The sequence below is a fragment of the Pipistrellus hanaki genome (genome assembly GCF_964339955.1).
Source record: "Pipistrellus hanaki genome assembly, chromosome: 9".
In the NCBI taxonomy this organism is placed as follows: domain Eukaryota; kingdom Metazoa; phylum Chordata; class Mammalia; order Chiroptera; family Vespertilionidae; genus Pipistrellus; species Pipistrellus hanaki.
In genome coordinates, this window is record NC_140511.1 from 48,937,868 (window position 1) to 48,962,304 (window position 24,437).

At 42.0% G+C, this 24,437-nt stretch overlaps 1 protein-coding gene and 1 long non-coding RNA gene across 7 annotated transcripts in view; one reads left to right on the top strand and one right to left on the bottom strand.

The window, feature by feature from the left end:
- Window positions 1-16,081, top strand: part of LOC311627203 — a 44,046-nt gene extending 27,965 nt beyond the window's left edge. The window contains exons 2-3 of one of the 2 annotated variants that reach the window (XR_014795856.1): window positions 14,508-14,619; window positions 15,922-16,081. This is a non-coding gene — a long non-coding RNA (uncharacterized lncRNA). Of the gene's footprint in view, window positions 1-14,507; window positions 14,620-14,885; window positions 15,205-15,921 lie in introns of those variants that run through there. The other variant, XR_014795857.1, reaches the window with a different exon arrangement.
- The window catches only part of IRAG1 (inositol 1,4,5-triphosphate receptor associated 1), a 98,383-nt gene that overhangs the window by 3,416 nt on the left and 70,530 nt on the right, over window positions 1-24,437 (bottom strand). For 4 of the 5 annotated variants that reach the window (XM_084893513.1, XM_084893512.1, XM_084893516.1 and 1 more), the window contains 9 exons: window positions 22,743-22,773; window positions 21,365-21,505; window positions 20,801-20,932; window positions 17,536-17,677; window positions 14,537-14,586; window positions 13,898-14,005; window positions 10,902-10,969; window positions 6,961-7,077; window positions 5,505-5,639 (listed from right to left, as the gene is read on the bottom strand). In XM_084893513.1, the coding sequence (XP_084749639.1) occupies window positions 5,505-5,639; window positions 6,961-7,077; window positions 10,902-10,969; window positions 13,898-14,005; window positions 14,537-14,586; window positions 17,536-17,677; window positions 20,801-20,932; window positions 21,365-21,505; window positions 22,743-22,773 (924 nt within the window). The remainder of the gene's footprint in view (window positions 1-5,504; window positions 5,640-6,960; window positions 7,078-10,901; window positions 10,970-13,897; window positions 14,006-14,536; window positions 14,587-17,535; window positions 17,678-20,800; window positions 20,933-21,364; window positions 21,506-22,742; window positions 22,774-24,437) is intronic. The other variant, XM_084893514.1, reaches the window with a different exon arrangement.

Here is a 24,437-nt window from a genome sequence, read left to right on the forward strand (position 1 = left end):
TTCTCTGTCTGGAACACTTTCCATACTATCTAGAGTACTGGTTCTCAAACTCAGCAGTATATAGAGTCTTTTAGCAGCACTTATTCAAAATACCCAGGCCTTCTGAATAAGGCATGGTCTAGGTATCCATAGTTGAAATTTTCCTTCAAATGGTTTTGACGCCACCAATCCATAGCCTTGATGTTGGGAGCTACTGAGATAAAATACTCTATTTGCTTGTTTGATTCTTCACCCATGCACCCATGCTCACATCTGTTCATGAGGTGGACATAGATATCTGAACTCTCCCAAGCCCCAAGATACAAAGTTGGCTGACCACACTCCCACACATTCAGACAGGACCAGCATCTTTTCTGCATTTAGCGGTATTAGCGACCAGTTCCAAGTTCTAATCTTTGTCTGCCTTCATGTTCAGACACATAGTTTGTTGTCCTTTTTTCCACATCTGACTATATTCAGAGTGGGAGGATTATGCTAAACACATAAAAGACTTGATGTCAGTGATAAATGGCAAAGAACCAGATCAACCTCAAGAGTTCACTTTAAACCGTCCCAAGGCAACCAGAGGACTAGTAGCTCCAGCAACCTGTAGATGGCTTATTCAAGATGTTTTCTCAATCCTGTTAACTTTTATTCCCCAATCTTTCCCTCCTCTTTCTCTTCATACTCTTCTCTCCCCTTTTCACTCACTCTTTTCTCTCTTCCTTCCTTGCTTTTCATCTCAGTCCTCCACCATTTTTTGCCTGCTTCTCTCCTTTATTTCCAACTGCCTTTCAACTTTTCCACTCTTTATGGCCTAGTGAAAAGACATTCTGTCAGATGGCCCACTTTGAAGAGTTCATTCTTAGATCTCTCTGGAGAAGCCCTGGACACATCTATTTCTGAGTGTATATATATATATATATATATATATATATATATATATATATATATATATATATATATATATATGTATATATATATGAGTGTTTTATATATATATATTAAACATTAAAAACAAACAGACAAACAAGAATATTGAGGATTAACAAATGGAGAAGGTGAGAAAAGTGACAGGGCTTTCTGAAGATCTTGAAGCTCACATAGACACTGAAATATTCAGGCTACTTGCTGAGAAGTAAATAGCTTTACTTCTGAGTTAGTAGAAAAAAAGACACCATAACAATGGATAAAATGACTCAACAAATACTGTCTTTATAAAGGGACTAGATACTCAAGAGGGCCTGCCTCAGATGCTACACTAAGGCACTGATTATTTTCTTTTCCTTGTGGGAACCCTCTGATGATCATTTCAGGGACAATTAAGCAAAGCAAAATAATGGTCACATCAGCTGAGGTGAAAATCATCGACTATTTTTCAACTGTTGGGAAGGGAGAGCTTAGAAGTGGAAGCTTATTTTCTTTCAGCTCCATTTAAATTATTTCCTTTCTATTTAAATAGAATTGTATGCTAAAATGCAGCCTTTCTTTTTGGCTATATTTCCATGCCCAAAGCAAACTGCTACAGTGGGGAAAATGCCACTGTAGCCCCACCCTTATGTGGAACTGCAGAGGAGAAGGTCAAGATCTGGTTTCGTGACCCTCAGCTGGTCAGCTGTTTTCAGCCTATAAAAGAGGTTAGAAATAGAATTCCTTTGGAAATCAATTTTTGGTTGTACTGAGTTCTACCCATTCATCCATAGGTATGAATCTTTCTAGGTCCAGGAGATGCTTCCCCCTCTCCTGGACCTAGAGAAGGGCTTCGGGGATGCTGCTTGGAGAGTTCGATATGTTGCAATAAGAGGGAGACAGTGTACTATTGTGTGTGACTTGCATCTGAGAAATTTAAAGAGCAGGGATTTTGCTGAAGTGCTTTGTGGCATCAGAGAAGAGGGGACATGTTGGGGAAAACTATCCTCCCACCAATGGTGGGCCAAAGGTAGATGTTTCACCTCACCTGGATGTAATCTGGTGAAGGGAAGCTGGCATTGGATGTCATGGTTTCTGTCTGGAAATGCTACCTAGAAGCTGAACAATGAAGGTAGACTTCCAGATGTTCAAGGACCAAGAGACAGATTTTAAGTAACCAGGTGTTAGAGATGCATTCAACCTCATAAAGGGACCTGCAACTGAGAGAGCCTGGGCAATGGTTTGAATGTATGTGATACTGGGATGGGAGGAATGGTTTTCTCTGAAGGTCCCATAAAAGGCCACACTAAACAAAGTAAAAAAGTCAGCTTTAAATGCCTGCCAAAGCCTCAAGCCCAGTCACAATACCAGTCAAGTATTGCCTTTCTTACTTCTTAATCTAGATTCCCCTTCTCAGAGTTCATCCTGGAGAGGTCAGACAATGTAACAGCAAAGTGGGGGTGGAGGGTAGGAGTGTAACTAGGAGACTGAGAGAGAAGCCATGCTCCCCATCCCCGCTGCAGACTTCCTTCCTAAAGCAGGCCAGCGCTGGAGGAGGGGCGACACTTGAACTTTATAAGTTCAAGCTTTTCACTATTTCAGGGAACTGCCCATTTTAATTGCTGAAAGGAGGTTATCATTGGGATTTAAATTTGACCAGAGGACTTTAAAGGAATGTACTTAAAGCCATAGAGCAGGTCTGAACAGGCAGTAGGAGAAAATGTAAAAGTTTTCTGTTGCACCTTATGAGTCTTACTTGTTCAATGTAAATGTCAGAAGACTGTGTTCTCTGTTTTAGTATGGTTAAGATATTGGATTGATTCACTAAAATTCATTTAAGCTGATCCTCCAGATAATAATTTTTATATCAGATTACATTATTATATATTAAACATAGTAGACATTCAGTCAAAAAGACGTTGGTGTTTATTGTTGAATCTCTTATGTAAGGGATCAACTACTGGGGTTACTCCAGTGTTTTTTGTTTTGGAATTCACTAAGTAGGACATGGACTTTTAATGACTTCATACCTTGCTTGTTGGTGAGATGGCAAAATTTCATGGGGAATCACATTTGAATGCAGGTGCCTGCAGACACCTGTGTGTAAGGAACTCAGAAATGAATGGACTGCTTGGCATTGAAGGCAACAGCTCTCAGGGCTAGTCTGGCTTTGGTCACAGTTGAGGAAGGGAAACTACAACTTTGAGTGTGCAGTTTATATGATAGCAGTGTCTGTCATCATGCTGGCCCTGAAAAAGTGAAGTTATATCCCTTGTGCTGAAGGACAAGGACCCTTCTGAGGGCTGTGCTAATGTCTGGTATCCATCACCTGTGTACTCAAGACCAAATGTAAATCTGAAAGGGAGCCGAGGTGGGAGAGAGAACAAGTCCTCAGGATAGGCAGGACCAAGAGGACACTCTCAGATGATGGATGTATAGGGTGGCCATTTCTTTAGGCAGCTGATAGGAGCTGTACAGAGAGGGACCCAGGCTCAGCTTATTTTCTTCGGGGTTTCATGAAATGGGAGGAAGCCACCAATCTTCTGAAATCAAATTAGCTAGATAATCCCTGTGCCTTGTAAACCAGACTTTATATTCCATGCACTCTCTGTTTAGTTCTCTTTTGTTCTTTCTTGGTGTTTGGAAATGTTAGAAGTTCCAGCCTGTGTTAGCTGGATTGAAGGGAGTCAAAGGAGGAACTGTTGTCCAGGCCTGTGCCTGACTGCATTAAGGAGAGGAAAGCATTTTAAGAGCAGACGACCCCAAGAGAGAGAAGAGACATAAGGAGATCAGGATCCAACTGCTTGGGGTAGGGACTATACTTTCACTGTTGAAACTTGGGGGTTCTTTTAGTAAGAAAGGTGGTACATTCTAATAAAGTTGTTTTCACTGATGAAGCATTTTCTCCAGTTTTCCTAGATAACTCTTCCCTTGAACATTGGGGTGAATTCATATAGGCTAAGACATTTCACTCTGATTGAATCTTCCACTAACTGTACTCTATTGTCCCTCTGTGCTTTGAAGCATATGTATCTCATGTCTAATTTTCTTTTAAAAAAAAAAAAAAAAAAAAAAAAATATATATATATATATATATATATATATATATATATATATATATATATATTATTGAGTTTTTACAGAGAGGAAGAGAGAGGGATAGAAAGTTAGAAACATCGATGAGAGAGAAACATCGATCAGCTGCCTCTTGCACACCCCCTACTGGAGATATGCCCGCAACCAAGGTACATGGTCCTGACCGGAATCAAACCTGGGACCTTTCAGTCCACAGGCCGATGCTCTATCCACTGAGCCAAACTGGCTTCGGCCTCATATCTAATTTTCATTCTATTATCTTATTTGTTACATGCATGTGATTTCCAGAGTCTGTCAGCAATGAAGTATAGAAATATATCCTATCCGAAGTTTAGCAGCTAATTAGGTAATTAATCATTTTGGCTGGAGCCATTCTCAAACTTAGAATAGCCTGGGGGTCTAAACACAAAGTTTTGGAGAAGTGTTCCAAGTTTGCTGTAACTACGTTTTCAAACATCATAATTCAAGACTTCTGGTTTGAATGTACTAATAGAGACAAGAGGGTAGAATATGTATAGATGGAGCTATCATTGAAATCCAGGATGGTAGATAGGATAAGATGTAGGATCTATACTATCTTTATCTACATGTTATATATATTTTCCAGACTTAGAGAAAAATACACTTGAAATATACAGTATATATATATATAAACACAAGTATTTCCAATCCAAAGTGAAACCAATGTCCAGATAACCAAGCTTATTTGATCAGTTTGGAAGGGTCCTATTGGAAACTCACCTCTGTCACCAAGTTGAGTTTGTCCCTTGCACCCATCTATTCTCTCTGCCTTTGTTCTTGTAAGAAACCCCCTCTAGGCCAGGAGCAGCAGTGGCCAGACCAGCTGGATGTGGAGCGGACCAGAGCAACAGAGGCCAGGCCCAGAGCAGCCAGGCCCGGAACAGCTCGCTCCTCGCCTGCTCCCGCCCCAGGGCTGCCTCTCAGACATGGCTGGAAACTTTTGGGGGAACTTGAGGGTCTGCTGAATCAAGTGATGAAAGCTTAGATCTGGATGTGTTGAGTTAGTATAGCGCTGGGGTGTTGATCTGTGAGTGCCTTGTGTGGGGTCTGGATTAGGTTGGTTGATCCATTTGGAAATGTCAAAAAAAAAAAAAAAAAAAGAAAGAAAAGAAAAAGAAACCCCCTCTAGGGCTTTAGACCAGCTCCCTAGACCATGGTCAATTCATGGGGATACTAGTAGCTGGAAAATGAGCTAACTTTGCCTGGGCTAGGAGGGACTCCAGTCAGAGTCCCTCACAACTTAATTCTAGGTTCCTGATGATAGCTCTGCACCACCACTGCCATCACCTATGACCTCTTGGCTCTTGTAAATATCCCCTTGTTAACTAATTTGGCTCTTTGGAATTTCCTCTGCCTCCTTTCCCAACATGAGTGTCCTCTTGACTTCTGTTGGCTGCTCATTTGGGCCTTAGACCCACTGATGCCCTGGACTGGCACCTCCAGAGATATTGTGCAGTTAATGAATTATGACCCATTTTGGCAGTGGCAAGGGCTCCAACCTGCTTCTCTGGTCCTTTCCCTCTTCTTCACTTTCTTCTGCCTCTTCAGGTTCCTCAGGATCCTCACTCTTCTGTTCTTCTTCCTCCTCCTTTAGGCCTTTAAACTCTTTGATCTTCTTTAGATCTTCCTGGTATCTAGAAGGCAAAAAAGGAACAATAGAGTCTGGGAAGGCCAGGCACAGAGCATCCTTTTCTGAGGTCCGAGAGGAGAGGGCTTCAGCATCCCCAATAATTACGCACTTCCTGTGGTTCCACAAACAGGAAAAAGCTGGGGAGCTCCACTGAATCCCATGGCTCATGTCAGTACAATTTCCCCTCAATCTTCAGTCATCCTTCCTGTTTATGAAAGTGTGACAAAACTGACAGGGAAAAATGTGACCGGGTTCTTGCTCTACCAAACATTCAGTGGGGCTAAGATTACAACTGTTTCTATGTAACCTTGGTGAGTCAGCTCCTCACCTGTAAAATGGAGAGGGTGTCATTCATCTCACAGGGTGTGGGAATGTTCTGAGGAAGTACCAGGCATATGACATGATCTAGTGAGGGTGACACCTGTCACACGGGCTTGCTGGGAAGTTTCACCAAAGTGGCAGGCACACAGCTTGTCTTAGAGAGGTACTCAATAAATGTTTACAAAGCCAATGGAGTCATTTACCCTTGCACATTCTGAGTACAGAGAACAGCTGTGGGTTAAAAGTCAGGCTTTCTTAGAGAAACCCTTCTGATTTCCTTCTCCTGGGATCAGTATTACCCTGAATATACACTTTCTGCCTGTCCTACAGCTGAGTGTTTAAGGCCAGCACAGCTTGACTGAAGCAATCCCAGGATATCTGTGTGCATGGCTGCCCCACAAAAGCCCACAGATTTCACACCAGTGGGAAGCTGTGTCTCCCTAGGAGCACAGGAAACGAAGCTCAGGATGTGATGCCTGGTCAGAGGTAATTTTCTGTCAGGCCAACTCAGTACTCTGTCCCATCTGTGACTGACAAACCAGACTTGCTATTGAAGCTCAATTAGAGAAGAGGACAGTTGGAAGTTGAGGATACTCCAGTTAATGGGAAGAAGGAAAGGCTGAGATAATTGTAGCAAATGCAGTTGCCGCTACTCCTGGGCATTTTTGGCAGCAACATGACTGTTCTGGATGCTCAGGAAGCCTCAGGCACCATCAAGAAGAATCCACCCATAGCCCTTGATTTTCAGGTCATTCTGGGCAGTGACGTTCTGGTGGCATTTTGCCTTTAAAAAAAGGGCAGTCTTGTTATTGTCTGACCACACCCTCTCTCCCTGCTTCCTCCTGTCCTTCCTGTGGAACAGGACTGCTATTTTCTCCACTGAGGCAAGGAGGCCCTGGGGCCACTGGTTGCTTCCCTCAGTCCTCTAAGAGATGGGAAGGCATGTGGGAAAGTATCTTCTGAGATCTGCCAAGTGACCTCAGAGGGGTTGAAGTCTAACTCACCTCTTATTGTACACTTCTTCCTCCATCTTGGCCTTGGTCTCCTGGCTAATCTCCAGGCAGCTCTGGGTTGATGTGGGAGCAGAAGCTTCACAATCTGGGTCCCCATTTGTTTTTCCACTAATGAGAAGGAAGCACAGGGCGTCCTTTCAGGGACAGATTGGGCATCTGAAAACCAAACCACGTCTTTGGCCTGATTGCTTATCAGAATTGAGGAAACTCATTGCATTGAGTTAATTTTAATCCTTCTATCTTGAGACAAGATTTATAAAGGCACTAGTTCATGAATCCTCCCTGGACCCCCAAACATCTAATACTGCTTTAGTTCCCCTTTTCCTCATGCTCCAAAATCCACCTTTATTCTTTTTCTTCCCCGCCCCTCGCCCCCCACATTTATTCTTATCCCAGGAGATGCTGTGGGTGGACAGACAGCTATTGGCACAGATAGTACCAAGATGAGAAAGATGAAGGCAGACCAAAACATTCAGTGGCATTCCATTCCTATGTCCATCTTTTGCTTCATTCATGTTAATACCGAGTACTGACTGACAGGCATATTGTAATACTATCCTGAGGATACATCATAAAATAAATTATCTTTGCCAACACAGAGCTTAGAAGGAAAAAAATCCAAAAAAAAGGAAAGAAAAATCTATAATTCATTGCAAGTTGTGATAACTTTTATGATAGAAACAAACTCTGTACAGTGACAGAAAATAATGAGAGAATCTGCTTAGACAAAGTGGTCAGAAAAGGCCTGAGCTGGTGTAACTGAAGCACAGACTTAAAAGATGAGAAGTCATTAGTTGTATCTATAACCGGGAAGATCAGTCTAGATAGAGGATGCAGGATGTATGAAGACCACAAGACACAAAAGGCACAGAGATGCTCGAGGAACTGAAAGGAGACAGTAAGGCAGGAGTTACTAGTAACTTTTGGACAAGGAGCATCTAAGTGGAGATATCAAGTAGGTAGTTGGATATACCAAAAGCTGAATAAATTCATTTGGTATCATCATCAGATAGATGATATTTAAAGCCTAGGGAAATGATACGATGAAAGATGAAGACCCAGGACCAAGCCATAGACATCTTTGTCCTTAGCACAGGTGAAAAAGGAGCGACAGAGGAGATTGAAAAGTAGCAGTCAGAGAAGTAGGAGGAAAAAGCCAGGAAGCATGGAGTCCTGGGAGCGCAGAGAGGCAAGGATGCCAAGGAGGGAGATTTGTGTGTCATACACACACTTTGAGAGTCTGAGTCAGATAAGTATAAAGTGATTCTTAGATTTAATAATATGAAGATTAAGAGGAGTTTTGATGAAATGGCAGAAGCCAAAGGTAGATTAAAATGGGCTTAGTAAAGAATTGGAGGTGAGAAAGGGGAAGATATAAACACAACAATTTGACTAGGGAAAGGAATAGAAGAGTGTGTTGGGGGAATGCATATATAAAGAAATAGGTTAAAAGATGAAAGCACATTTGAATGTGGATAGAAATGATTCAGAAGAGGGGATGAGAGAAAGAGGATAACCAAAGGAACAAATTCTATGAAAAGGGAAGCAGAGACAGATCTTTAAAAAATTGAGAAACTTCTCCTTGGTTATAACAAAGAGAGGATGGTAGGCTGTAGGTTGGGATTTTGATGAAGGAAGATGAGAGGACTACTATCTAATAGCTTCAATTTTCTCTATAAGGTGAAAGACAAGGTCATCTACTGAGAGTGAATTATAGAGGCCTAGGAAGGCTTGAGGAGAGAAGAGAAGGCATAAAAGAGTCATGTGTGTGTAGGGGGAGACACAGACGTGCTAGAAAATTATAGTAGGATAGCTGGGCAGTGGTGGGAGCTTATTTGAGGTATGGGATCACAAGGTATAAGGAAGTATCCTGATGGCCATGCCTTCACTACAGTGTAGATTCTATAGCCCTCCTAGGTTACCAGAATCCCAACAGGAGTCATGTCAAGGAGGAACCCTCAAATAAGGCAGAAGAGTGAGCAGAGCTTTTCAGCCAGGACTCTGAAAGATCATAGCTGCCACCCTCTCCAGTCCCTCAGACAGACTCTATGAGTGAGGCTTATAAAAGGCTCATCTCTTAGTTTTCATCAGACCTTGTAAACTTTACATTTCATTAGGTTGGAAACCAAAACTCATTGTGAACAAGAAAAAGAAAACTCTAAAAATATCTATTCATAACATTTCTCCTTTTCCAAATTACATTATCCACTCCCTTCCATGTGACCTTTGTCTAATGTGCAGTTTCCTATTTGTCCAAACAATTGGAACAAGAGCAGAAAAAACATAGCTACAGCCAAAGGCCTGGAAAGTAATTATTTTATTAAATAAATTTCTATATTAGAAATAAAGTATTGGTATCAGATTTCTAATTTCTTTTATCTACAGCTGACAACCTTAGAGGTAAATGATAAACAGGTCTGAAGGAGATCATATAGTGTAGGAAGAAGAACTCTCCTGAGGCAAACATGGGTTCAAACCTCTGCTCTAACATGTGCAGATTACTTAACTATCCTGACCTTAGATCCCTCAACTGTCAAATGAGGATAATACTCTATACCTGAAGATGGTATTGTAAGAATTAATGAAAAAATATAAATTTCCTACAATATGGTACTCAACAAATGATACTATTTATTCTCAATTATACACTGAATTTATTGGTAGAGTTTGGTAGCAATCTGATGTTATTTCAAACCTGATGTAAAAAAAATCCAAGTTAATAAATTATCAGAGGATTATTTATATCTTCAAGAGAGAACTTGACATAGATTTCTCTGACACTTCGGAATCAGAGGAACCCTAAATGTGACTTTAAAGTATGGTAAAATTAACATAAAATTGTTTTAATAAATTTATCAAATGTGTGTATATTGTGTCATAAAACACTCAAGCACTTTCAAATTTTGTTGACCAAGTGATGGTAAACAAAACTTTCATTGCCTTCAGGATAGTGCTCTGTAGAGACTAAAACTTTCCCCTAATAGAGCTAGGAAGCCCATTTCAACAACTTTTGAACATGTGGATCTTCTGTCCAGGATCCAGATCTCCCAGGTTGAGTTGATCACCCTGTTCAACTCAACTCACCTATGGGGCTTTAGTTCTTAACAAGCTTTCATATATGTTCTCTCACTTGACCCTCCTGATGATAAGAAGAGCTAACATTTATCCTATGTGTCAGGCTATGTGATAAGGTCTCACTTAAGACAGTGACTCAATAAGGTAAATGACACTATTATTCTCAGTTTGACAGGCAAGAAAACCAAGACTCAGCAAAGTTGAATAACCAGCACAAGATCAAACAGTGTTTGATAGAGTTCAGATTTGATCCTATGCAGGCTGACATTTGCCCATTCTCTTGACTGCACTATATGCAACCTGTGTGGGGGATTTTCCCATATGCAAGATGAGAAACCAAATTCAAGTTGAGTGACTTGCCTACGTTGACATTACTGGTAGTTGTGGGCCTGGCTGGGACTCTCTCCTTAGTCTTCTAACTTCATGCCAAAGTACACTTTCCACAGCTCCATGAGCCCTCTGTTTAAACAGAAGCAGTCTTTTCCTGGGGCTCAGCAGTGTGAAGGGTTCCAGGAAACGGGCTGAATGAGGTCAGGCCTGCTCATAGGTTGAGCCATGCCTTATGATGGGGCCCTTCTTTTAAAAGTTGCTTGTTTAGAGTGAGAGATAGGATAGGATAGGAAAACCATGATTTAATACTGGGGAGGATGGAAAGTAGAGGGAACACACAATATGTGAAACGTTTGCAGTTATATTCTGACCTCTGGACTGAGCTTACAGTTTTTGAAATATCTTCTCCAACTACCTGGAAGTTTCTCCTTGTGTATCTTTTTAAAAAAATAGGAAGAAAGGTGAGTTGAGGAGATTTTCCTCAGAGATCCCAAAAGTTCAGAGGGGGGGAAAAAATCGACACTTACTTTTCCAAAAGTGCAGGCAGTGCTGAGGTGACAACAGGTAGATTGCCTTTCCCACTGGATGATTCTGACTGAACAGAGACAGAGAATTGAGGATTAGAGAGGAAGGAAGAAACTGAGGCTGCTGCGTGTCTGATGATACTGGGGGTAGAGGGGCTGTTGCTCCTCTTCTTTCCCTTTCCTCACTCCTGACACTCTCTAACCTTCATTTGATACTCTTTTCTCAGCCCTTCTCTGACCTCCTTTCTTAGGTGTTGTTTACCTCTGTGGCACATGCAACTTGTAACTTTTACTTTTCCTCTTCGAGTTTTGTTGAGTAAAGAGAGTTTCCATTTGAGGCTCTGTTCTGGAGGGAAACCATCCATTTTTCTCTGTCCCATTTACTGACTTGGATTAAATACCAGTGGGCCTCCTACTAAACACAGACCCCAAGGTCCCTGGTATAAATTCATGCAAGCCTATCACTGTCCTAGAGGTACAATTCTCAGGAGATGCCTGTCCATACCAAAAGCTCAAGCCATCATAAATTTTTTATGATAAATATCCAAGAATTATCACATTGTTTTGTTGCAATGGATTTGATTTAAGTCTGGCTGCACATCAAATCACCTGGGGGAGATTTTTGAAAGTACTGATTCAATCCAGAATCTTGGGGTGGGCCCCAGCATGGAATCTTTAGCCTATATTCTTCCTTCTTCCTTGCCTTGAAGTAACTTTAGTCCTTTATTTTTCATTGCTGTTAGAATAGTTTTGCCTGACCTGGTAAAAAATGTCATGTTGTGCTCCCTTGCAGTACAGACAAGGTCCCAAGATCCTCACCCCCAGACTTAGCAATGTTTTCCTCCCCTCTCAGTACATCAACCACAAAGCTATCCCTCCTCGACTCACCCCACATTAGTCTTAAAGTTTTCCCAGCATTTCCTCTTTTTGCCACCTAACCTCGCATAAGCTTACAGTTCCTTAATGTTGTATAGGGTATTTTTGTTTGTTTCTCTATTTTCCTGGTCACTAAAGGAAATTATAAAGGAATGACAAAGTAACAACCATGTGGAGGTAACCAAGTTTACAGAATCTTACCAAGTCCCTAGAGTCATAGTGTCTAGCCCATGGTCTCTGAATCTCTCCAGAAATAGTCATTTAAGCCCTGAATGAGAAGCACACTGAAATTCTCCCTTCCAATCCTGCCTTTAGATGCACCAACCCCTTTTCCAGGAAGGTTCCCAACATGGCCCTGTTTCCAACTCTTGGCCGGCAGAGCTAATAAGAGCAGAAGACTTTGTCCCCACTCTCCTCAAGGAACTGACAATGATAAGGCAGGGCTTGAACCCTATAGAACTAATGTGCAGGCCAGCTAAGAACTAGGAGGTCATAGTTCAATTCCCAGTCAGGGCACATGCCCAGGTTGCAGGCTCAATTCCTAGTGTGGGGCATGCAAGAGGCAGTTGATCAATAATTCTCTCTCATCATTGATGTTTCTCTCTCTCTCTCTCCCTCTCCTTTCCTCTCTGATATAAATAAAAATATATGTTTTTTTTTAAAGAATGAATTATAGGCATCTTTGTCACAACTGATGCTCATTCATTACCACTTCTAATTTGGGGCTGCTGCCTGTTGTCTCCAATTTTGCACTTCACTTTTTCCTACTAAGTTTACCTCAGGTTCTTGATGCTCCTCATTGCCTCACATGGACGTCCTTTTATTCTTGAAATATTAATGTTTATTGCATGTAACATTATTATATGTAAGATCCTTTTTCTTGAATAATTGGTGTTTATTGCATGTAAAATTATTTTTAAAATTGTTTTTCTTGAGATATTAATGTTTATTTCATGTATCACTATTATATTAAAGATCATTTTTCTTAAAATAAAAAAAAACCTGACAAAAAGAAGTTAAAAATGACCTGTCATTTTATCATTGCCTATAGATAACCATTATTAATAGTTTCACATATATGCTTTCAGAATTTTCTTTCTACACCTAGAAAACCACTTTTAAAAACTATAAAGCAGAATTATCTATATATACTGTTTTTGTATTTAACTCCTTTTTACTAATTTGAAAATTTTTTCATGTCAATAAATACAGGGTGGGGGAAAAGTAGGTTTATAATTGTTCATATGGAAAATAATACAATAATTAATAACAATAATATAATATTAAACTCTGTTTCATATACTCACAACTGTAAATCTACTTTTGCCCCACTCTGTATTTATATTCTAATCATAATTTTTTAGCAATTGCATATAGGAACTACTTATAGGGATGTCTGTAACTTATTTAATCAATCTCTTATTAATGGACATTTGAGTAGTCTCCATCTTTTTTGTTCTTATAAACAAGATTGCAAAGAATCAGGACAGAATAACATTTTGTTTAAGAATTCAAGCTTTGGAAAAAGTGAGGCAAAGAGAGATGAAATAACTTGCTTAATGTCACAAGCTAAAAAGGGGAAATCACAGTTGGTACTCAGATCTGGTGTTACTTTCTGTCCAAACTCTAAAGCATTGTGACATTCTTTAGCCAGTTCTGGAAGAAATTTTGTTCCTACCCCCAATTTTTTATATGCCAAAATTGCAACTTTGTAAAATTTGAATGTGTTTGAAAGTGACTGAAAGTATAAACGTTTTAAAATAAAATGAATTGTTGGTTTTTTAAAGAATACACACTTTAGAATCAGAGAGACTATGGTTCAAAGCTCAGCTCTACCACTACAAAATGTAGCTCAGGTGTTAAAGCCCATTGCAGAATGGGACAAAATCGTACCCACCTTGGATGGTGTAGTTTAAGCATAAAAAGGGATACCACTTACTATCTTCTTCCTCAGTGGAAGACATGGAGCCTGGTCTAAATTGGGCTTTTTAAGCCTATGGCCCAGAATCTGTGCTGGGAATGAACTCATCTTATTGTCTTTGCCCACACCATGGTCACCCACATAGTAGTGAGTTTGAGGGAGAGGTCAAATAGGGTCATCTGGCAAACATGATCATACTCACCAGGGCAGGTAAGGAAGGGATGGATGATGAGCTTGGAGGCTGACTGGGCAGGTTCAGGGCATTAAACTTGGGGACCACAGCAACGCTGACTCTCCGGCGGGGCATGTTCTATAGAAAAAGAAGTAACCAGGCTCAGTGTCATGAAGGGAGCAGCACCCACCACTCAGAAAGGTCCTGAATATGCCTACTCATTCCTACTGCTATAATAACATTCACTGGATAATTTTGCTTTGGGGTAATGACGGTGGTGGAAGTTGATATGGAGAGAGTAGCCAAAGTTGACACAACTTTTCTGTTAGTGGTAAGTTTTGTCTCAACATGTTTCTATTTTTGGTTATTAAATCCTGAAGAAATTAAACAGAAATGACCCCCAGTCTCTGGGTAACCTCCTTGATAGTGTATAAAACTATAGTAATACCAAGGTTTATGCATCGTCTCATGTTCATTTAAGGAATGTTACAGTCAGGAAAACTATGAGCAAGTGAAGGCTGGAGGATGAGCTAGAAGGTATGGGGAGCCAAATTAGAGACTGTCCAGAGGTTCTTTCCCCCACCCCTACACCCCATGGTCTCCTGGGTGACTGTGGAAACTTCTGTTGTACTTCCTCCAGGAGCCCTGGTATCCCTTGAACATGCATACCTTTCCCAGAGAGAGGGACATGGACCGCGCTGTGCGAGGGACCCCGTCTTCTGCAACAGGAGGGAACAGAGAGAAGAACTCAGGTAAGTTTTTCAGAGTAGCCTCCAGCAGGGAACAGTTAGTTAGAAACCAAACCATGGCATCCATGGGCCAGAGGCCTCATGCCATGCTCCTCTCAGATTCTCTGCATATTTCATCATCACTTCTGTAATGGCCTGTACTTTTGGAGCAGGCACTTTTCCTATGAGGAAGGAGAAAGTATTTTTTCCTACTAGTGCTCAGGGAAAAACAGACAAACTTCCTTGATTTCTTTCTCTGCTGCTTGGTGATTTTTTTTTTTCTGTCTAAGGATGCAGCCCTTGGAAAGTCTATAGGAGGCTCGGAGTCACGTCTGCCATGGGTGTTGAGGGCCTCATCTCAGATTGTGTGCAAGCGCAAAGCCCTGCGCCCAGATAACCGAGGCTGACTCTGGTTGCAAGGAGGCTGCAGGGTCAGCTTGGTTTCAGTTCTCCTTTCTTTTCTTGTATCTGAGTACTTCGATTTATGTTCTTGTAGATTCAGCTATTCTTTTAGACTAATGTTTGCTTTATCTTTTTCCAGCAAAAACTATTTGTGGTTAAAGGGTTTGAAGTGTCCTAGTCAGCCAAAATAGCAGAACCAGAAAAATATTCTTTATATATGAAGAGTTCATACAAATGAATAAAATACTAATCGTATAAGTGAGCAAAAATTATAATTAGAAAATTTGTGAAAGTGGAAGTACAAATGTCTAAGGAACATTTAAAAAGGTCAAAAAATACTAATTAATTGTATCTCATATGAGATGAGATACAATTTTGACCCATCAAAGTCAAAGATATTTTTTTAAAGGAAAGGGCAAGTGTCAATAGCACAATGAATTGAGCATTATTGTAACTCATTAAATGAAAGTATTAATGGGTTATTTGAAAATAATTTGCTTTAAGAGCCTTATAAGTATGTTTTTCCCATGACTAATAGTTATACTTCTAAAATCTATTTTAAGGAAAAAATCCAAAATGCAGACAATCTGCATGTTTCATATTTAGAAAAAAAACAGACGTCACATTTTTCTTTTTAAATAGATTTTAGAAGTAACACTGCTCTTGAAATCAGAGGTATTTTTATTTCACTGTAGTCTTTAGAGTCTCGGAAAAGACAAAGATTGCCAGAAACCATGTAAAGGCTTACAAACAAACACTGTATATTAGGGAATGGTCATAGAGTATCTGATGGACACACCTGTTGGGTGGGTGCTGGCCCCTCTGTATGAGCCAAGCTGAGGTATAAAACAGTGGAGTGGAAACCAATGTCTGAAACATTATTCACCATTCAAGACTCAGCTATCTGTTCCCTTCTTACTGTAGGCACTTTCTCACCACCCTCCAGACTGAAGCAGGGGCTGTGCAGTGTGCTCCCCATGGAAGTCTGCTTGCTTCACTGACTATACTGCCCTGCTCTCCCCACAGGTTTGGGAGCTCCTTTGAGTCAGGACTGTGTGCCCTTTACCTCTCTATCATGTGGTGCTAATAAATTTCTATAGAATGAATGGGTACCTTCTCATTTTATAAATCTTGGCTAAGGTGGTCCACAGGGAACACTGCACCTTGTAGGGTGATAATACAAGAGCCAGGTACTAGGGTTTCTTTGATGGCAACTTTCCCAACTTCCAGCACTGACAGGGAGTGGTTTGTTAGAGGCCCAGGCACATGTGGGTCAGGAACCTCGCTGCCAAGATCCAGAGCAGACATTCTGGAGCTGGGAAGCATCAGTGATATTTCCCAGGAAACTTGTGAAACCTCCTGTTTATAAAGGTTTCTCCATCTGTTAGTTTCTGTACTTTCCCTCCTCCCGCTCTTGGTAACACGGATGTTTGCATTCCACGGGGATTCCTGTCCCTAAAATGTCTGTTTTCTCCCACTGACACCATCGGCATCAGCCAGAGCCTAAACCCTGGCAGCCTAAGGAGACTTTCTGTCCCAAGGCACTGTCCTCTTCCTGCACTGCTCAGGAGCCTCTTAACCCGTCTCCATGCCTTAGCGTCTGCCCTTCCCTCAGGCATTACCCACCCTAAGTCAGATCTTCTCAAAACACAATATGACAATGTTGGGTGATGTCAACTCACCAGTGACTCCTTTATTGCCTAAGGGACAAAGGCCTGGAATGTGGGCCTGATGTACCAAGTCTCACCTTCACCCTGTCACTATCATACCTCATCCTGGCAACCACACACCTCTGTACATGCTGTTAATACCACCAGGATGTGTTTCTTCCTCTTTCCTGAAGAACTTCTATTTTTACTTTAAAATACTGCTCAGACACTTTCCTTGACTATCTCAGCCTGCCTCCCTCCTCTGTGCTCTGAGAGCAATTTTATAGAACCTTTTTAAAAAAGGATTTCTTTAAAACATTTGTCTTGCTCATGAGTCTGTTATTCATCTCAGCAGTGTCTCCATTGGCCAGGCTCTCACTCCCTCTTCACTACTCAGACTTCATCTTCCACCTGGGCTGTTGTAATAGCAGCTTCATGGCATTCCCCGGCTCTGGCTTTGCTCAAGAATGAGCCTTACAATAGTCAGAGGGACCCTTCTAAACTTCGCATATGATCATGTCATTTCCCTGACTGAAATCTTTGGTTGGATCCCTAAAGCTTTCCAGGATTCAGTCTAAAGTATATGTGAAAGCACAAAGGGTCTGGGGTCTCTCATTTCACAAAGTGGAGTGAGCGCTCACAAACTGTGGGCTTCAAGTCATAGTTAGCTGCTCTGGTTCTCTGTGCCACAGTTGCTTTGTGGCCATTCATGTTTGGCCCCTTTGGAGCAGCTGCTGGAAGCCTTTGTGGGCAGCATTTGGCAGGGGCAGTGAACCTTGCTCAATCTGAAATGTGTCCTGGGGCAGCCCTGTTAGGTGCAATTCCAGCCTGGAGACATCAGGGACCCACATTGCAGGCCCAAGATGAGGGCAGGATACTGGTTCCTTACCAGAGGGACCGCAGCTGCGGCTAGAATTCTGATTTGCCAGTTTTTTAAATTCCATGAGCTCTGCATGGTCCTTCTCATACGTCCTCTTCAGGTTCTCCACGTACTGCATCATCACCTCTGTTGCCTTTGACATGCGCTTTTCCTGCAGGAAAGGAGATCAGGAAACACAGGCATTTGGGGTAAAAGCTCATCAGCACTTGTTTGCACTGAATGAGGCTCTGGGCTGAGTGAATCAAAAGGATACATGGAGCAATTAGACAACCCTGCCCTCCAAGAGTTTGCTGCCCACCATGTGAGCTGAGACAGGTTGTAGGCACCTGCACTCAGAGGACAAGAATAAGCACAGGCATAATGCTTCAGGTGATGGCAGGTGGAAGAGGATCAGCTCTGCTCACAGAGAATGGGTCAGGGAGTTTCATGGAGATGGAGTGACGTGGCTGTAGGGTGTATGCAGAAACTGGGCATTTAGACATGGACACAAGGGACAATGAACATTCTGGACAGGGAATTCTAAGAGCAAAGGTACAGAGACAGGAAAACATAGGTCTTATATCTGGGTAAAGGATATACCCTCCAAAGAGAAGTCCTTTGAAAAGTGAAAGGGAGTGTTATTAAGAATTATGCTGAGATCAAAGACCTAAGTATAAGACCTGAAACAATAAATTACATAGAAGACAACATAGGTACTAAACTTATGGGCATTGGTATTAGAGAGGATATTATGAATTTTATCCCAAAGGCAAGGGAAGCAAAAGCAAAAATAAATGAATGAGACTATATCAAACTAAAAAAAAACGTCTGCAGAGCAAAAGAAACCATCAGCAAAACTAAAAGGCAAGTAGTCGAACGGAAGTGATACCTCCATTAAGGGGCTAATATCCAAAATATAGAGAGGACACATACAACTTAACAACAAAACAATCTAATAAAAAAAATGGGTAGAGGACCTGAACAGATACTTCTCCCAAGAAGGCATACAAATAGCCATCAGATGTATGAAAAGATGTTCACCTTCACTAGCTATTAAGGAAATGCAAATAAAAACCATAATGAAATACCACCTCACCCCTGTTATAATTGTTATTTTCAGCAAGACAAGAAATAACAAGTGTTGGAGAGGTTGTGGAGAAAAAGGAACCCTCTTTCATTTCTGGTGGGAATGTAAACTGGTACAGACGCTATGGAAAACAATATGGAGATTCCAAAATAAATTAAGAATAGAGCTACCATATGGTCTGGCAATACCACTGCTGGGCATCTACATGAAAATTTAAAAACATTTATTTGTAAATATTTATATGTACCTCTGTGTTCATTGCAGCATTATTCATGGTAGCTAAGACATGGAAACAACTTAAGTCTCCCTCAGTAGATGATTGGATAAAGAAGATGTGGTATATACATACAATGGAATACTGCTCAGCCATAAGAAAAGACAAAATACTGTCATTCATTACAAGATGTATGGATCTTGAGAATATCATGCTAAGTGAAACAAGTCAGACAAAAACCAAACAACCAAGAACCATATGATTTCATTCATATGTGGGATATAAAACAGAAAGCAATAAATGAACAAAAACAAACAAACACTCATAAATACAGATAATAGTATGGTGGTTACCAGAGGGAATGGGGTAGAGGGAGGTAGAAGAGAGCAAATGGGGTCAAATATATGGTAACAGAAGATTTGACTTTGGGTGTTGAGCACACAATGCAACATTCAGATGATGTGATATAGAATTGTACCCTTGAAACATATAATCTCATTAACTAATGTGTCATCCCAATAAATTTAATAAAACATTTTAAAAAGAATTATGCTAGGACAATAGGCAAATACTAGGACTGTCTGGAAGACTAGGGATGTACAGGCCATCCCACTTATGTAGGAAGCAGCAAGCAGTTGGGTTTGTTCACAGTAAAGGCAGTTAGAGCTGGGTTATGAAGGGCCTTGTCTTAATGTAAGGGAGTGACATACTCAGGCCACCCGTGGAAATTAGACTGATGGAGTGGGACTGGTGGCATTCTACAGTCTGGTAGAACTAGAGAGAGAGGTGAGGACTTAGACTCAGAAGCTAGGGGTAGAAAGCCATTTGGAGATGGGTAAAGACTGAAGTGAGCAACACACATGAGCCTAGAAACATGTTTGGGATAGCTGTATAGGTCAGAAAGATTTTTCTCTGCTTATACCCCTTGAATCCTCCAGAGTGCCTAGCCCAGGGTGTCTGCCTAATCATAGAGGATCATGCTCAGTGACTGTGCCCTAGAAAAGTTCCCTATATCTGTGAGCTGAGACCAGCCACTTCCTTTGAGCTCTTCCTTTTTGACTGCTCCCAGCTGGATTGACTTCCTGGGTACTGCTGCTGAGTCATGAGCTTTTTCCCCTGGAAGACAGAAAGATAGGACAGCCAGTGTCTTGCCCTTCCTTTGTTCTACAAGCACTGCCCCAGGAGCACCCTGCTGACGCAGTCAGTGCAGCAGGACATGGGTCCACGGTAATAGCAGCAGGTGTTTTACAAGTTTGTCAGCAACCCTATATGGCAGATACTACCAACAGCCACGTATTTTGTTGGAGAAGCTGAAACACAGAAAGCTCAGTAACTGGCCCAAGGCCACAAAGTGAACCCTGGTTGGGGCAAGATCAGATCTCAGGCAGCCTGATCCTACACACCAACCCGGATCAGGGCAGTCTCTGTGTGCTTCAGGACTGCCTTGTGGCTGAGAGGGAGCTCAACCAGGTCCCCAGCTCTGCCGCTATTCCTGCTGTTACTCTTCTGAGACTTCATGTCTTCATCGGGGGATAAGGATATTTACTTTAAAGGACTGCTGCGGGGATTAAATGAAACAGAGCTGTTTTTCCTAAAGCATGTTTTGCCAAATACTAGTTCCATGGGAGCTGAGTAGGTATATTTTATGAGACATATAAAAGAAGTGGTGTTGGTTCTTCAAATTTGAGAAATACAGAGGTAAACTTAAACAGGCTTCTTCACTATAAGACTTCTTAAAGGCTTGATTATTGCAATATGCTTTAGAAATCTCCAAGAAAAGAAGGGAGTGTGTATGTGCCCACAGAAACTTTTATAAGGAGCACTTGAGGGTTTAGTGGTCCACCAAAAAAACTCTGAAAAATACCGCAACAATGTACTGACACAGAGGAAGCCATCAATCAGTGGTATCTGAGTTGTCACTGCTTATATTATTGCTTTAGTTACTGTGGGCAGAGCAGAGCCAGTCAGCAGGGCTGGGAGCTGGCGAGGCTCACCTGGCGGACAGCCCCCACCATCTCAGCGCGGCTGGAGAGGCGGGCAGCCAGGCGGTGCAGGACAGCGATATCCTCCAGCAGCCTCTGGTAGGTCTCCCGGTGCTCACAGTGGTTCCAGAGTGAAGCTGAAGACTAAGGAGAGAGAAAGAAATCACCCGGGGTCCTCATAGGGTGAGCCCCGGTCCCTGTCCTGCCTGAGAGGAGTGGCCTCTGCAAGGCCGGGGCTACAGCTTCCTCTGGGCACTGGAGATGCCCCATGTGGACACACTATACTTGGCTGGCCTAAGAGAAGGGAATCACATCTGGGTCTCTGGTTCCCAGTCACCCAGCCCCCCTCCTGAGAAGATTCTAAGGGCTCAGTGGCCTTAGACACTTGCCCTTCAGGTCACCAGTCCTTCAGGATCTCGGCCTCAGCACACTCTGAGAAAGACTATCTGGCTCAGGGCCTGGGCCTGATTTCTCATTTCAGGAAACTATTTGGTGACTGAGAAAAGCAGGGTACTCAGCATGGCTCTTGTAGATAGTCCTAACTCCAAGGATTCCCCAGTCAGACTCCACAATTACCATAATGGAAGTTTTGAAGTTTTCCAGTTCCTTCTCAGTATCCTCTTCTGTCAGGTTGCGTTCCCTTTCAGCCTGGTTAATTCTAGATTCCAGGGTGTAGCTGTCATTTCTAAAGGCCAAGGACAGTTGTACAAACACGTTCTGTTGGGAACAAGAGCGTGGGAGAGGTGCTAGGAGGAGTTATTGCAGGGAACGTGGGCAGCTGCAGGTGTGTTTCTTGCATGAGCATTTTACATCAGCTCCTGGACCAGTCACCAAAGTAACAGTGCATCCATGAAACTCTCCCTTATGGTTAACTGCACCAAGAACGGTGAGCTAGTAACCCGAGGTCCATGCTAGGTCCTTCCCAGGACCAGAGACCAAATGCATTTTACTGAGGAATAATAAGAGAATAACACTTTGTTTTTCCCTGAACTTCAAGGAAATAACATCCTGTATTTAGGTTTAGATAAACTTGGACCAACACAGCTGATTATGTAAGCAGTTTGGATTCACGCTAGGATTTATTACATGTGGGTTTTTTGGAGGTTTCGCATGAAACCACTATAAAGATAATTTGAGATGTAAGCCTTGTTGACTTGAAGCAAACTTCAACTAGCATCTTGCCTGAGTATTCCAAATCCTTCACTGAAAGCAGCTATGAGCTGCCAGGAGATGGAGTAAGGCCAGGCATGATTCTGTCAGGAGAAACTTTCTGGAACAAATATTCCATGCCAAAAATGCAGCCCGCATGAACGAACTTTGAAAGGTGTACTGATCAGACATGGAATTCCTGGAATAATAGGAAACCCCTGGGGAGGAGAAGTAGACAGATGGACTACACAGGAAGGAAGCAATGGCCTTCGTTTTACAGCTTTCACTGCCCGGCCTGAGCCAGGTGGTAGCAGATTTACACCATTGGGGTGACAGAACTCTGCCTGAGCTTCTGAAGTTCATGTAACCAGGCCTCATTGACCATCTATTATATGCCAGCAATGCCATGAGTTTTATGTACCTCATTTACTCCCACAAAACCCTCTCTATGGGAACTATTATATCCCTTTATGGATAAAGAGACTAAGACCAGAGAGGTCATTAAGTTGTTCAAAGTGAGACAGTGTAGCAGAGCCAGGCTTCAACCATAGACTGATTCCAAAGCCTGTGATGCTTCCATCTTGCTGAGCACTGGTTGTGTCAGCATCCATCTGAGGACAGGAGCTGGCTCTTGTAAACTGCCATGGCCATCTTCACCAGTGTCAGCGGGTAGGATTCTCAGTCATGTTTATCAGTAATGCTCAATGTTAGATTCTCCATTCCTGGTTAGCCCTTCAATGAAAGTGTAAGTAAAGCCCAGTCAAGCCCAGGCTTCATAATTTCACAAAGCACTGGAGTTACTTACCTCAACTTCCTTTTCAGTGAGCGGAGGGGCACTGTGGGGGGAAAGAAAAGACACACAAATGAACGTTATCTAATTTATGAAAGAAAAAAAAGGTGACTTTGAACAACAAACAGACCATAGGTTTCCAGAAACTGAGTAAGGGGAGTTAATGAGACAGGAAAGATTCAGAGTATACTTCGTGTGAGCTCTGGAATCTGTGAGATATTCTATCAGACATTGACTCCTATAGAAGAAGTATGGTGGAAAATACTAGATCCTGGGGGCAGTCCTCCATCAGTGCCTCTACTAGACATGACTTTGGACGGGTTCTTTTAATCTCCCTCTGTTTGCTCATCTGTCAGATGGGAATATTTTATTTATCTTACAGGAGTCTTATAAGGAATATATGTATGCATATCCACATGTGTACAAGTGTGTGTATATGTGTGTTCACATATATGATATACGCAGGTATTTATGTATACATGTATATGTGTGTGTACACAGGTGTTTATACATGACATCCACACTCAGGAGGCACTCAGATGTTAGTTATCACAACTTATTCACGGCTGGTTTTGAAGATTTACTAAGAAAGTGCATGTGCTACATACTTTATATAATAGACTGCACACAATAGTTTTTTGGGTCTACCCAGGTCCGCAAAGCTTGATCCTCCTCCTATCTCTGAGGATTGTGACAAGGGTGCATGTGAGCCATAGAATAAAAGGTAGGAAAAAGTGGCCAGAGCTCTTCTTCACAGCTGGACTCAGACCCAGCAAGAAAGTCCTGTCTAGCACAGCCGTGTCATTCTGAGAGGTTCCTCATTGTGTGTGGTTCCCACAGCAAGCAGTCCTTTTGTCTGCATGCTTACTGTGTTGCTGCTGCCACCACTCTCCTGGTAACTAAAGCTAGCCTTGTTCTGAAACCCAGACAATGTAAATAATGCACAGGCCCTTTCCTGTGCTGGGGTGGGAGGACTGGGAGCGGTTCTATCAGCGTCATAGGACATGGCAACAGAGTGTGCCATTGATAAGACTCTCAGGAAACACAGCTTCCTCCCTTTGACAGGTGTGGAGGGACCCCAAGAGCAAAGGTAAGGGTCAGCTATCTCTGCAAGAGCTGGTTCTCACCCTGACAAGGAACTGTGAGAGTCTGCCTGTCAGGATGAGGCAGTAAGACCCCATGGCCAGCAAGTCAGCAGAGTACAGAGCATGGGATAAACAACTACAAAGATGGTTAATGCTTACAATTCTTGTCACAACCCCACCCATCATGCTCTTTCTGCTGTGGGCCAGCCAACATAATCTTCTAGAGCAGGTACATATTGCTTAAATGATTTATCAAAACTCATTAAGCTTGCTTTTGATTCCTGACTTTGGCTTTGTGTGAAATTTGCGTATTTTGTGACATATGAACCAAACTTATTTTTCTATTTTGAGGACTCATTTTCTGCTATTTTTATATTGAACACACTTTTTAAAAAAAAATGTACTAAGCCCTGAGGAGTCAGGGAAGTGTGATTTAGTTAAAGAAGCCATGTGACAGACATAGCCAGCTCTTGATGGAGCTATGCCTTATGAACTGGCATAAGCAAGTAAGGGGCAGAGCCTCGGGCCTCCAAAATGACAGAGGTTTGCAGGGGACATACAAGGAGATCCCTCTGGATGGCATTGCCTGCCTCGGAATTCAAACTCCCTTGATAGGCCTTAGAAT